Below are 13,923 nucleotides of genomic sequence, written 5' to 3'. Positions count from 1 at the left end.
ATTTAGACCGCGGCCTCAGAAGGCCGGGTGTGCAGTACACTCCCCCGTTATAAACAGTCTTTCTGTAAAGGTGGACCTGCGGGCGAGGAGGGGTTAATTCCATTAGAGGGCATCTCACTGTATCCATTTCAGGGGTACTTATCCAATCAGCTGGGGCTCCCAAAGAAGCAGAGATGTGTGGGATCATGAGAGATGGCAAAAAGACCCTCCCCCCACCCCCCAAAGTGGGATACAGCATTGATGAGCCAGTCTGTTACATGTGATATAGGGGCTACGCCTCTCGTCATGCCTGGAGAGACGCACTATTAAGTAGGAGGAGTCTGTGTTTGTGCACAATCACAGTGTAACATCAACATCCCTACCAAGAGCAGACACAGCACAGCAGAGAGGAGAGCAGAGAGCGTGAAGAGGAAGAGGTACGAACATGATGAAAGGAGATGCAAGATAAATCCACCATCTGCCAAACGGTTATTAACATTATAAAAGTGAAGCAGAGCAGCGTCATGGTGAACGGTAAGCTGGGTAGTGATATTAGCCTGGGGACAGCGAGCGGCTCTGTGGCCGTGATCAGATGGGTGCCGCTTCGAATACCGTGGCCGGGAGACTGATGCTGTCACTGGGCCCCTGAGTGAGGCTCTTAACCCCCAGCTCCAGGGACAATGGACATTGGCTGAACCTGTGTTGTGACCCCGAAACTTGCACTCACCCGTATGCATGTTTGTGTTTCTCATGGAGACCAAGTAGGGGTAGGTAAAGAGAATCATTCCATTGTAACTGTACTTGTACTTGAGCAAACGGCAAATAAAGGATCATTTCATTTAAGACCCCCGCAAACACCTGGCTCAGTGACACAGGAAGATCCAGCTGTCTGGCGGATACATGCTGACAACCACAATGTATTTAAAACCCCTGGTTTACAAAGCTGTAAAATCAAAGTATTCACAAAGTTGCCTATATGACAAATCCTTCAAATATAATATAGTATAATTCAATGTCGATTCTTCCCCACGTTAAACTCAATCTTTAAATCTGCTATTGATCTCAAAGTTGAAAGACAGTTGGCCATGAGAGGATAACCCCTACAGGAGATGGAGATACCCAGAGGCGTGTGACTGGGAGGAATGGTGACCTGGATCCAAACTCATGCCAGCAATCACGGCTTGATGAGAAATATGCTGAATGAGCCAGGAAGACACAGAAGTGTCTACCTGAATTCATCTCACAATCTCTCCCACACGCAAGACCAGGACACTGGGACTCAAAGAGCCATATTCAAGGTAATAAAACAGATATTGAGCCCCCAGGGGGAATATTTTTGTTTTCCAGCTGCAATACAAAAACAACACGCAAAACAGTAGCCTTCCATAAATAAGTGCAGAGTGCACAAAGCATGCGAGACGTTTCACTGCATGTTATTCTCATGTGTGGTTTTCCAAACATGGAATGAGCTAATAAAACATGGGTAGTGTATGTAATACATATGTACTAAATTATTTGAAAAACAATACTTGTAACTCCAAGACCTTCACTATTTTTTAATAATCAAAAGGTACTAAAAAAGCAGATGAACTTTTACCTTGGAAAGCGAACTTAGACTTGTGCAAAAGTTGAGCTGGACCATACCATGAATTCAAAAGAACTCTTTGGCCTTTCCGTTGAGTGGCAGCTGAGCCATACAGCGGCAACAGTAACGGTAAACATCATAAGACAATACTTTAAGGTTCATCAATCAGTTGCAATTACTTTGAGTGTTTATAGAGAAAATGGCATTTGAGAATAAAGTAGTGAGCAGTTTTATATATTAAACTGAAATCCAGCAGAAAAATACCATTTTCAAAAACAATAATGTTTAATAGAGAAAAAAGTTAAAAGAAAAATTAAATGACATTTGTTCATAACCATCACTATGCTGGTTATTCCTAACCTGTCTTTACCCCATATAATTTTGTCCATTACTGCAGTTTGTCTTTTTCTTTACCCTGATTAAATGTAAGATGCTAGTGTTATACATAAGCAGTGAGCATTTAAGTTTATAGAAACTTACCCACATTCAGTAGATTATTTTAAGCACCCTCTCTTTTTAAATTAGTAATACTTTAGACAAGAGTCCATTTAGTCATTTATTAACCAGAGGCCGTGTCTAAGAGCACTCTCTGTTTTAGCGGAAAAAACATACTGTGATTCCTCTACGTTCTTGGTTTTCTGTAGCAAAAAAAAAGCCTACAATTTGGAAACTAGCCTCTGAGAGCCATTAAAGAAAAGAAACGGAGGCCTAAAGCCTCCCATCAGCCATAGGGCTGTACGGGACCCTCCACAGAGCGGTGGAAGTAGCTACACCAAGCACAACAGTGCACACAGCAATGATGCATGCGACAATGTCCATTTGATCCTCAGTTTCAGTAACACAACAGTACAACATATCGCTCAGGTTAGTAGGATCCCCCCCCCCCAAGACCATCTAAAACATCGGCTCTGACTATGCATGCTAACCAGATTATCCCCCCCCCAAGGCTCAAATGCCACTCTGGAGTTAAGGTGAACAAAAGTTAGCTAAATGAAAAACACCTGGAGTCACAACACCGCTGCAGAGCTACCAGGTGCCACGGCAACAAGGCCATCAAAAGCACCACGAGCATGTCCTAATCAGAGCGTTGCATGGGGTTGGTAGTTTTTTCCAGAGGATGTTTTGAGAGACTTTCCGAACGAGAACGGAGGAACCAGACAGCATTAATTACCCCTTTGACCTTAGAGAGGAGAGTCAGGCTGCCGCTACACTTTTAACTAAACAAAACATAGGCCATGGAAATTTATCAGCTTATTGTTCTGGGAAATATCTTCGAACCAGGGGACAGTTCAGAAAGCCCGTCTATCTCTGCTCCTGGGTTGAGCTCCAGGATCATGCAGGATCACCCAGGATCTCCCAGGATACCTCAATCCCACAGCTGGCAGTTTCCAAGAACTTCCTCTACTTGCTTCTCTTGCTCACCAGGAGGCTGCCTTCAGGACATTTCCATTTCTATGCAACTTCCAAGTCTGTAGTTTAGCATTGAATGGGCACATGCATTTTTACCTTCATTACATTGCACACACCAGGCACGAGGCACTCAACCTTTCTGGCAAATTCATTAGTTCAGCCCATAGCAAATCCATTAAAAATGGCCTTTAGGGAGCACCAGCCAAGCAAGCAGGCAACACAAAAGATGCACAGGAGGGGAGGTTTCAGATTTCACCCGAATGTAACGTGACCGGCAGACACTACACTGTCATTCTCCTGCAGCCCATTTTCTTTTAGACACACAGCTTTTAAAAAGTATGGCATTACATAAATCACCCACAGTTTATCCACCAAGACTGGACTCTGGACACTACGGCAGAAAAACCTCGCTGCTGTTAATCCCTCACATGCTTGAATGTGGCCACGCAGGCCACAGACCCCCTCAGCAGCCCCCAGAAGAGGGTGAGACATCCAGCTGGGCAGCACTGCCAGTGCTCTGGGAGGGGCAACAGGCAGAGACACGGATGGTCACTTAGCACCTGCCACACACTGAATTTACCTCCATCTTCCACTCTGTCAGGTTCTGCTTTACCAACCCCCTCCCACTGCACTGATGGGAAGAGAGGGCTGCAAATCGAATATATCAGGGATAATACAGGCTGGGTCGTCTGGGGAACAGGGGTCCTACAGGATTCTCTGATGACTCATTCTGCCCCCCCCCCCCCTTCCCCTGCAGTACTGATGCCCATCTAAGCAGAAGGCATTATCCATCACACAAAACCTTTTCTATTCTTATGTATTTTTAACCTCCTCTTTCAGACTCCCTCCCAAAGGTCTCCCAAAACTAATTCTGCTTATGCCCTTAACCTAAATTAGCTACTTAAAGTTAGAATGGTTTTACGCAGACGTATTATAGATCTTCCCTCCAACACACGGGACAGACTTTGCTCTCTCGGACACAAGTACCTTCCAGTCAGCCGTCAGCGCGGCACGTGTCTGTGACACACCACAGTCTGTGCAGGGCAACATGACATCAGCCTAGGATTTACAGGCCTTCATAAAAGGCGCTTACACTGTGAACACAAAGGCTATGCAAACAAGTACGTTTGTCAAAAATAATAATAATAATAATAAAATAAAAGATTACAATGGAAACAAAGAGCAAGCATGCTGTTCATAAAACAGAACCATCCCTGGGAATAGCATAAATATTAGCTAAAAAGCAACATAGAACAAATGGGATTTAAAAAGGAGTACAGTCCATCTTTTATTTGAGTTACATATGCCCAAAGACATAAATCCTTGTCAGCTTCCTAATTAAAAGTGGAATTCAGAGCCGTCACCGGACACTCCCACGTAAAAGATCCGTATCCAGGCTGATTCACCAGACAGCCCCCCTCATTCACAGCACGTTTCTTTAGACTTCATTAAAGGCAACACACTTTTTTAAAAAACAAAAAAAAACGTTTGCCCTTACTAGGTTATTAGGACTTGCGGTCTCTGCAGGAACTTCTGCATTCACGGCCCCCAGCAGATAGGCGGGGCAGCTTCCCACAGCAGCAGCCCTACAGAAGCCAGGTCCCCCAGTTTCCCAATCACACCATCCCATTTAGCTCAAGTGAGTAAAGGGACTGGAAGGAGCAAGCAGCCATAGAGGAGGGTTTAGAGGTCTGGATTAGAGCCCCCAATTCCAAACAAGGCTTAATTATTTTTTTATTAGCTATATGGGGGGTATAAAAGAGCACAGAACCCCCTCACTGCCATCTGTATGCATCCGTCCTCCGTCATTAGTGGTGCTTAGACCAAACCGCCATTTCCGTTCTGCTAATTTATCGGGAATTCAGGCAGCCAAAGGGCAACTGCGCGTTCTTTCCTCCGCTCATTGTCTCTGTGACAGTTGCTCGTACCCGACGCCACCTCCCTTTCTGACAGCTGCTTGCCATCAGCTGCACTAATGAGCACCGCCAGGAAGATCCCCAGCGACGGCGCAGGCCTCTCGTAATGTGACCCAGAAGCCAGAGCAAGCAGCTGGGACCGTAGGTGACAGAAACAATGTCAGAAAGAGGCAAACGCTACCCCCCCCCCCCCCCTCCCTTTTTGGTGGGGTTTCACTGTTAGTCCAATAAATCTGCCTGAATGGGACTGGACTACCTGAATGGAGTAATGGAGAAGGTGGCAGTCCAATAGAGTGGTACAGTATAGTATAATATGATATCGTATCAGGGTTGCCAACTCTCACGCATCTGGCGTGACATTCAGGCTTACAGACTCCCACGCTGGAAATCTTACAGCAAATCTATATTATTCCATTATAAACCTAATATTACCTACATCAAATATGTTGGGGTAGTTTGCAAACCATACAGGTTATTTACAAGGTCGTTAAACTGTTCAATACGTGTGCATATGTATGCAGACTTGTCTCGGACCAAAGTTGGCAACCCTGTAGTATATAATATAGTTATATCATATAGTATAGTGTAGTATTAAAGTAGGAGAAAAACAGTACGAATGTAAAAAAATATATATTAAAGTATGAGGACAAATGAAAGCAAAGGGGCAAAATATATGGGAAAATAACACAATGGTTTGGCAAAACAAGACAGAAAAAAAGCTTGTTTGGTGGACCGACAGGTTAAAGACCAGTTAGGTATAAGGTCATGTCAGATCTTAACGTGGAGAATTTTTAAAATAAACTGTTTTAAAAAAATAAAACCAGAACTGACCTACAGGCTTCTAATTTTCTATGCCCATGTAGACTTGGGCGATGTAAACACGCGCAATACACTGAAAGTGCTGAACTCTGCAACAAACACAACAGCGCAAACTTCCCGATGTGGGCAATACCACTGCGATCTTCAAGTAAGTTTGTTCAGTTGCCAGATCGGGGATTGTTAACATGTAACTGAGGGATGTACTGAAACTGCGCCGTGCCTCTGAGGCAGTCTAATGTTTGCTTATTCAGGGCAGCAGATCGACAAAAAAGCAGCAGCAGTAGCCCGGGGTCCGGGCCCTTTCCCCATGCTTTAAGATCGTCTCGCCGCGGTTTCCTATCTCCGCGGCCGCACAAAGGGCCGCGCGGCGAGGCGCACAAAGGTAGTCTGCTGCGCCTCCACCAATCCCGGAAACCACACCGACAAGGAGGGAGCGATCGGCGGTCCACAGTCCGCAGAAAAGCTCCCGACGGTGCCGTTTGGGGATACATGCCATTTGGACGTGATCTGTATACCGGACGGCTCGCTTACCGATCCGACAAGAAGGCGATCAGACAGCCAGGGAATCGTTATTTAAAAACTCGGCATGTCCAAATCATCGAAACGCTACGTTAGGAAAGCATAGTAAAACACTACAAAAATCGCTGAGACACTGGGTAAAGTTTTCGGGGCTAGTTTAAAACTCGACTTTCTGAGCGTGCCCAGTGGAGCAGCGGGACAGCGCGCCTTGGCTGGTGGAGTAATGGCGCTCTCACCTCGGGCTGCGGGCAACTGTGGGACGCGGAGCTCCTCCGGGACGGGACGGGACGGCTCGGCTCGGATGTGATCCTCTAACGCAGCCGAGGCGGATACGCCGCAAGGTGCAGCACATCCACTGTACCGGGTCCCAAACTCATCCGACGCCTCTGTCCCTTTTGTTTAAACCACCAGCTGCATGTTTCACGCTAACCTCTGCTGGGTATCTATTGCATTATTATTTAAACCATATCTCATATTAAAGTGTAAATGTCAAAAACATCGTTCATGTAATGCGATCCATGGCTGAGATCAGTGCCAGAAACGAAGGCAAGCAGGAGCGCTCCACGGATCCCGGAAAACCTTGAACCCGGGGGAGTGTCCCGTTTAGCTTCATTTGAATAATTGTATTGATTTTTGTCTAAGCTTTACTTAGGAAATGCTGGGAGGGAAATGAAAGCGCCGTGTGGAGATGTATTGCAGTAAAGCTTCTAACGATAAGGCGTTTTAACAAATAAGTGAGGTATATTTATACATGTAAAACTCCTTATTATAACTACATTTTTAGGAATGTGAATTTATAATGTCTCTACAGCGTTTTGATGATGGCGGAACAGAAGAAAATTATGTAGAAAAACGCTTGTATCAATCTATCCATTCTTACATTACGGCAAAGTGAATTTGAGTGAATTTTTTGATTCACTGCGTGAATTTATTTTTGCTGTTACTGAAGCCAGATGTGCCAACATTTTTCGTTAAAAACGTATATATCTGACTGATAAAATAAAATAAACAAAAGCTCAATGGAGGCACTAATCATCTAGCTCTAATGAGCTGTTGCTTATTTATATTTTAAATTTGTTAAAAGTGCATTTAAAACCCCTTTCACGAGAATTTTAAGCCTATGCACATAAAGAGCTATTGGATCAATTGCACAGAAACATGTGAAATTATAATGGTTTCTTTTAAAGTGTATTTGCGGTTCGATGGCGCAATGAAACACCCTTTGCAGTTGTAGAATCTTCTAGTGCCATCCCGTGGAGTGTCTGGACAGTCCAACACCTGATAATTGATTGTCCAGATAAACCTTTACTTTCAGTTGATTTCAGTTTATGACATTATTCATCAATTGAAAAAAATCGATCATTAAGGAAAGCTTCATAAACAGACATATTCATTCGTATCCTGGACTCTGAGAATTTGTATAGGATATTTTCTGATATTTACACAAGGGGGAGCCATGTTTCAAGCTTTGTAAGAACTTGTAAGCCTTCGAAACTTTAAGGTGTTTTGTCATGCAGGTATTGTTAGTAATATAATTAACAGATAACGATTTAATTGCATTGAAGTTTTACTTCCAACATTCCTATTTACCTTTATGTGTAAAGAAATGTAAAGTGTCAATTGAAATGATTAATTCTCTTTGTTGTGTGTAGGTGGAAGGTAGATATGTGATTTTGGAAGTGTCGAATAGTTTTAGTATAATGTAATCCATGTTAATAACACCATGAATGATGAACAAATGTTTCACTTCCTCTAAATATTTCCAGTATTTTAATATTAGTGTGCATGGAAAATGTAGTTTAGCGGTTGTTTCTGTCAAATAATTCCTGTTGGTTCTAACATTTTGCGAAAGTGGAAAAAAAGATGTACCATTTATCAGGAAAAAGTCATACTTAGCATACACAAAGAACTCCTTCAGATTCACTTTATTTCTTACATATATAGGCTAGAATAATTGTTTTTAAAATATAGACATTAAACAAATTATATTTTCTTTTCTGGTAACTAAAAACACATTAAAAGAAACCTTGTAAGATTACTAACATAATACATTAATGTGGAGCAAGGTCACTAAGTAAATTCTGTATATAATTTAAGTAATTTACACATGTATATCTGCTATGTGTTGAGAGAACAAAAAAGCTTTTGTTATTAATGATGCTGGGATAACTCTCAAGAATTGACCCTTATTGTTTGGCCCTCAAGAAAAGCCAGAAACTGAAACTCCTCTGGTGGTTAGAGGACACTTAAGAACCCTTGAGCCATTCTCTGCCCACATACAACAATACAACCTTTGGCAAGGAGGATTTCGGGAACCCTTTCGCACATAATGGGGGCTAATGGGTTCTCTCTGGAATTCATCCTCTGTTTAGTCAATCATGACATTCTGACCTCTCGTCTCAGTCATGAGATTGGCATCCAAGGGGTTGCTTTAGACTGGTTTAAGACATTTCTTACAGGTACCTGTAGAAGGTTCTCAGTAAGACTAGGTGATTGTACCTCTTCTTCAGCTGCTCTTACATGTGGAGTTCCACAAGGTTCAACCCCTAGGCCCTTAATATTCCTGTATATTTTGCTATTAGGCTCCATATTCAGGAGACATTGCTTTTCAACATTGTTTTTTATTGTTACACAGATGATACACAAATTTACTTACCAATTGACAGAGTGATTCAAAATCTCTTCCTATTCTATTTGAAGGCCTTCCTTGACCTTGGTGCTCTGTCTATCTGCTGTAAATCTTCTGTACAGAACCTTGGAGTGGTTTTAGATAGCTAATTTAAATTTGACATTCACATTTCTTCCGTTCTTTAAGGCTGACCTTAGAAGTCTATCCAAAGTTAAGCCTTTTCTTTCCACGATACGAGGTACAATTTTAGATAATAATCCATTTTGCCCCGATAGCTGCAGTTCTCTTTACACTGGAGTAAGTCACTCATTGATTACCTGACTTCAATTATAAATTTGAGCATATTTTAGCCACTTTACGCTGGCTTCCTGTTACTGTTGATTGTAAAGTTTTGTTTTTTGTTTTCAGATGTTTACACGGCTTGGCCCCAAGCTACTGATATACTTCCTGCTGACTCCCCTCATCGTGCCCTTAGATCCTCACACAATTACTGCTAGATGTGCGCAGATCTAGGCTAAAGCTGAGAAGTGATCGTACCTTTTCTGTAGCTGCACCCAAATTTTGGAATAGCCTACTTTTACATGTTATGTAACAATTTAAGTGTTTAAAGTCAAGTTAAAACATTTATTTTCTTTGGCCTTTGACTAATGAGAGTTGTCTCCTTTTTGTCTTTTTGAATGGATGTTGATTGCTGTATGTATGTAACTTTTTTCTTGGCTATGTGCAGCACTTTGTCTCCACTTGAGATGTTTGAAATGTGCTCTGTAATAAAGATGACTAGACTTGACAAGCTTGTCCTCTCAGGCCATGATATGACCCATCACTCCAAGCATTCACAGCATTGTAACATAGCTGCTACAGATTATGTCTGGTAGTGCACTTTCCTTTTTTGCGGACAGAATGTTCACACAACGTACGTTGTCTAAGATAGGAAACGTCTTGGTCGGTTACCCAAAGCCCATCCAAGTGCAGGTCAAACACCAGTGCCTTTCACTCATACCCTCGCACCAAATCCCTCTATCCTCGGCACCGGTGTTTCTTCCACTTGCGCGCTGCAGTCATAAGGTTGCGATCACGCTTGTGCCAGCTGTAAGCCTTGTTGACAACCAGACGCTCGCCCTGCACCGTGCCCATCACCAGGAAGGTGCCGCCCGCATGCTGCCGTCGTGTCATGTTGCGCACACAAGTGGCGTCCCGCTCCAGCCAGAGCTGGAGTCGCGCGCGAATCTGGCCGCCGAGTAGTGGACCATGTTTGAGGACCTCCAGCCTGGAGGCCAGTGTGAACTGGGCCAGATTGACGCTGCTGGAGTTCAGGCGTGAGAGACGTAGCTTGACCACTGGGGGGACAGAGAGGCATACATCAGGAGACAGATGTGATACGGCATCAGAGAGAGCTACAAGGATGAGCTTTGTGCAGTAATTTGTACCTGGGCTTGCAATTTTGAGATCACAGTGGATAGAAAAATGAATAGAGGGTCACTGCAGTCACACTCACTGAGTGGCAGCGTTAGCAATCAGCTTGAATGCCAATAAGACACATCTAAAATGGGAAAGAGCTGCTGTGCGATTGATTCTACCAATTTCACAAGAAGTCATCTTTTTACAGAAATCCACAGAAATGACTGGAATCCAGCTTCCAAAACGTGGATTTGCGGTTGTCATTTTGTGTCAGTTATGTTGGATTTTTGGGTAAAATCAATACCTCAAGTTATATACTGTACTGACTGCTCATCAATGAAATATTTCACATCATTCATTTATATTCTGTGTAACTGTAAAGTTTTTGTCAGCATTTAAAAACATCCATGACGATGAGCCTTGTTTTCTACAAACAAAATGGGTGCTGGTTAGACAGCGTTAGTTAGCCAAGACAAACCCAGCTTTCCTTATAAGGGGCTACTCCACAAAGCAAGTACCAGATCAGTTTAAAAGTTTCTTCAAAACATGTTGAGCCCAGCTACCTTTAGCAGATAATTCTTTGTTTTGCAGTTTACACAACTAAAATCAGCCAGCATGTTTTGCCACTCAGTTCATCTGAGGGGGGTTTTCTGTACAGAAAGTGATGTCATTGCATACCCCCTACAGAGGATGGATAATGAGTCAAGGGACAGTGTTCAGTTTTCCAAAGGCTGGTTTTTGGGTGTTCCCATCAAGATATGAAATACAAAGCATAGTAAAGGTGTGGTGTATAAAAAATGGCTTGAGGACGTTAAAAGAATGAATTGCCGATGAAGGGTAGGGGCATCAAGGGTAAGAACAGAAAACTGAGAGGAAGACAAAAGGATGGAGAAAATAAGACTAGGACTCCTCACCAAAGTCGTTCCTACAGAAAGTATCCAGGGCATCTCTGATGGACTCCGCCTCCTCCAGCTCACAGTCCCTACAACTGGCCCGAGGTACGGCTGAAACACAGAGGAACTCTGATCAACAATCCAGCACAGATGCCTATGATGTCCCACTACACATGCATAGAACATATTGACAACACATTTCTCTGTAGCAATAATCTACAGTTTATGATTAATTTCTGAATAGCACATTACACTGCGGAGATACAGCTATTCCAGCCCAGCCTGAAAGATCAAAAATGATGCATTCATGAGGTTTAAAGAAATTATCTCATCGTTTCACCACATTGACAATTTTAACATTAACATTATTAATGAGAATGTCTTAATGATTTGGCCTCAGGCATTTGTTGAGGAAAAACGTGTGTTGTTTACTGTTATTGCTGTGAAAGCTCTAATAATAAGCCCAATTTCTTTCAAAGTAACCCCATTTTTGAGTTGTCAGGTACATCAGAAATGCAAACAGCTTATGTGCAAAGTGGGAGACATATGGCTTAGTTTTACACAATTACAGGCTGTAACAGGTATATGCAAATAAGATTAGCTGTAGCTTGACAACCAAACTGCATGGGCCGACTTCTGCGTAACATGCAAACTTACCTTTTCGGCTGTTGGGGTGGGAGGAGGTGCTGTTATGGATTGATGAGACGCACATGAGGTTGTCAGCAGGGAACTGGTCACAGTTAAGAATGGCAGGCCAGGGATAGCCATAGCAGGCCATGATGGGAGCGCAGCTGTCCCTCACCAGCTCGCAGAGGCTGCGGCATGGTGAGATGAACCTGTGGGGAGGGAGAGCCCACAGGTTTGAGATGGGTGGGGGGTGCTGGCAGGAAGGAAGTCGACAATGAATGGATTAAAGGAACAAATTGTGGGGAGTCCATTTAGAGGAGAAAATTACAACACTCATTCTGATAACGTATATTTTGAAAGAGGCGTGAAGTCAAAATGCAACTCAAAAGAAATGCCTTTGCTTTGATGACTCAGTGAGTCAGGAGATTGTGACCCAATGCAGATCAGCAGGGCTGGATTTGCATAGCGGTCAGTAGGCCCCAACCTCCCCCCAAGGTCCATTCAGATACCAGCTTCAGGGTTTTGCGAAGATCAGAGAGAGACTCAGCAGAGAGATCTGGGATTAGACTGAGAAAAGGCTGATTCCTCTGCAAGCCAATGAATAACAAAAATCATTTCAGATATGTGGCCTGAGATGCAGATGAATTCCTGGCAGGAGAGAATTTAACAGTCTATTCTAATGTACATTATTCCTGAGTATCGGTATGGTCTTCACAGTTATATGGTTGTGTGTGATTGCTTTTATTATAAAACCAACAAACAGCACCTATGATTAGTTATTGTCTCCCATTGCTGCATTGAAAGTAACCAGCCAGTGACTGGAAATGTTTCTGGGGTAATGCATCAGAATTAAACACCCAGACTTTTGACCATACATGTAGTTTTTGTCTACTACAGTTAAATATTCCTAAGTATATATCCGTAAGAGAACAACCCTCCATCTAAATGCTTGTCTTTCTTTTGAAAATTACTCTACTTTGATTCCTGATATTTCATTTGGGGTCAAATGCCAAACAACTCCTTGTTTAGCTTTTGCTTATATAAATCCAGTCGTGTAATGCACTGAAAAGTGCATCAGTTTTCATTTCCTCAGTTTTCCCTGATGATTCCTCAGTATTGAGTCGATAAGCTGGTGCTGTCCTCCCTGTAAGTATGGAATCAGCCTTACCTGTCCAAACAGATGGGTGCGAAGAGGGAGCAGAGGAAGATTCGGGCATCAGGGTGGCATTCGCGAGCTAGGAGGGGCAGCCAGCTGACTGACTGCTGGATAGCCTCCCCCAGCGACTCATGTCCCAGTAAATTTGGCATCCTCATGTTCCTGTAGCCGATGTTGTGGCACAGGGCCATGTTGGCGGGGATGGGGATGCAGCGAGAGGAGCTATGGAGGTCCCACTGGCCATCTCCCAACTGCAGCCCCAGTCCGAGCGCTGGCTCCAAGTCAAGCAGGAGCAGGAAGGTGAGAACAGGGAAGAATCTTGATGACAAAGAAATAACCATTACGGCACGAGCTGCAGTGCTGGATCCACAGGATTCTGTATGTATTTTCCTTTGAGGGAGAGTACCTCTGTATGGGACAGGGTACAGTGAGGCTCGATGCCTTTATACAGGGATGGGATGTGTTCCCTCTTCGTAGGTTGGGCTCACATTTGCATGCTTGAGGAGTGAACAATAGGCGAGGAGGTGGGAGGGGGGTTGGGTGTGGCTTTGGGGTGCCATGGATGTCAGGAAAGAGACTTTCTTGGCATAGTGTTTTGGATAATGCGAGTGTGGCAGTGTTAGGGCATGTGTGTGCGTGCGTGTGTATGTGCGTGTGCATGCCGTGTTCTTGCCTAAGTGCTGTTCGTCCTCTTGATTTACTATGTGAGGTGAGTAGTTATAGACTTTAATCTCCCTTCCCTCGGCCAACCTGACATCCTGATTCCTCCACCTCTCTGCTGGAGACCATGAGGGCAAATTATCACCAAGCCCCCCCCCCCTGCATTCTCTCTATTCCCTTCCTTCAAGGAGAGTTTGTTACTGAACACAAAGTACAGCCAATATTTTAGCATACCAATATTTTTGGAGAAACCAAACCATTAATGTTGTCTAATGCTTGCAACAGTTTCCAATTAACTTGTTGCATGTGCAATTCCTTGATATAAAACATAC

General features: G+C 43.5%; 2 protein-coding genes and 1 long non-coding RNA gene across 6 annotated transcripts in view; 1 reads left to right on the top strand and 2 right to left on the bottom strand.

Moving 5' to 3' along the window:
• Positions 1-6,839, bottom strand: part of LOC111851177 (cyclin-dependent kinase 17-like) — a 42,853-nt gene extending 36,014 nt beyond the window's left edge. For 2 of the 4 annotated variants that reach the window (XM_023825853.2, XM_023825857.2), the window contains exon 1: positions 6,465-6,838. The gene's annotated coding sequence lies outside the window, so the exon portion shown is untranslated. Of the gene's footprint in view, positions 1-6,240 lie in introns of all 4 variants that reach the window. The other 2 variants (XM_072713103.1, XM_023825854.2) reach the window with 2 other exon arrangements.
• On the top strand, positions 5,789-9,647 carry LOC140591704 (uncharacterized). The gene is made up of 2 exons (XR_011991997.1): positions 5,789-5,857; positions 5,961-9,647. It is a non-coding gene; the product is annotated as an uncharacterized lncRNA (long non-coding RNA).
• On the bottom strand, positions 9,641-13,530 carry LOC111851178 (secreted frizzled-related protein 5). Its single transcript, XM_023825858.2, has 4 exons — positions 12,944-13,530; positions 11,806-11,984; positions 11,170-11,259; positions 9,641-10,194 (listed from the first exon to the last, which is right to left on the bottom strand). Exons 1-4 carry the CDS (start codon positions 13,270-13,272, stop codon positions 9,875-9,877), a joined length of 918 nt encoding a protein of 305 aa, XP_023681626.1. The 5' UTR covers positions 13,273-13,530; the 3' UTR covers positions 9,641-9,874.
• Between the last annotated feature and the right edge of the window lie 393 nt (positions 13,531-13,923).

The sequence above is a fragment of the Paramormyrops kingsleyae genome, chromosome 6, assembly GCF_048594095.1.
Source record: "Paramormyrops kingsleyae isolate MSU_618 chromosome 6, PKINGS_0.4, whole genome shotgun sequence".
NCBI classification, from domain to species: Eukaryota; Metazoa; Chordata; class Actinopteri; order Osteoglossiformes; family Mormyridae; genus Paramormyrops; species Paramormyrops kingsleyae.
Note: the sequence above shows the minus strand (reverse complement) of the source record. Positions and strands in the feature narration are given on the sequence as shown.

Excerpts from the sequence above, each read along its gene's own strand:
- LOC111851178 (XM_023825858.2), bottom strand. The coding sequence starts at position 13,272 with ATGGTTATTTCTTTGTCATCAAGATTCTTCCCTGTTCTCACCTTCCTG. Across the intron at positions 11,985-12,943 it reads GCACCCATCTGTTTGGACAG|GTTCATCTCACCATGCCGCA; the intron begins GTAAGGCTGATT and ends CCCTCCCCACAG. Across the intron at positions 11,260-11,805 it reads CCACCCCAACAGCCGAAAAG|CCGTACCTCGGGCCAGTTGT; the intron begins GTAAGTTTGCAT and ends TCTGTGTTTCAG.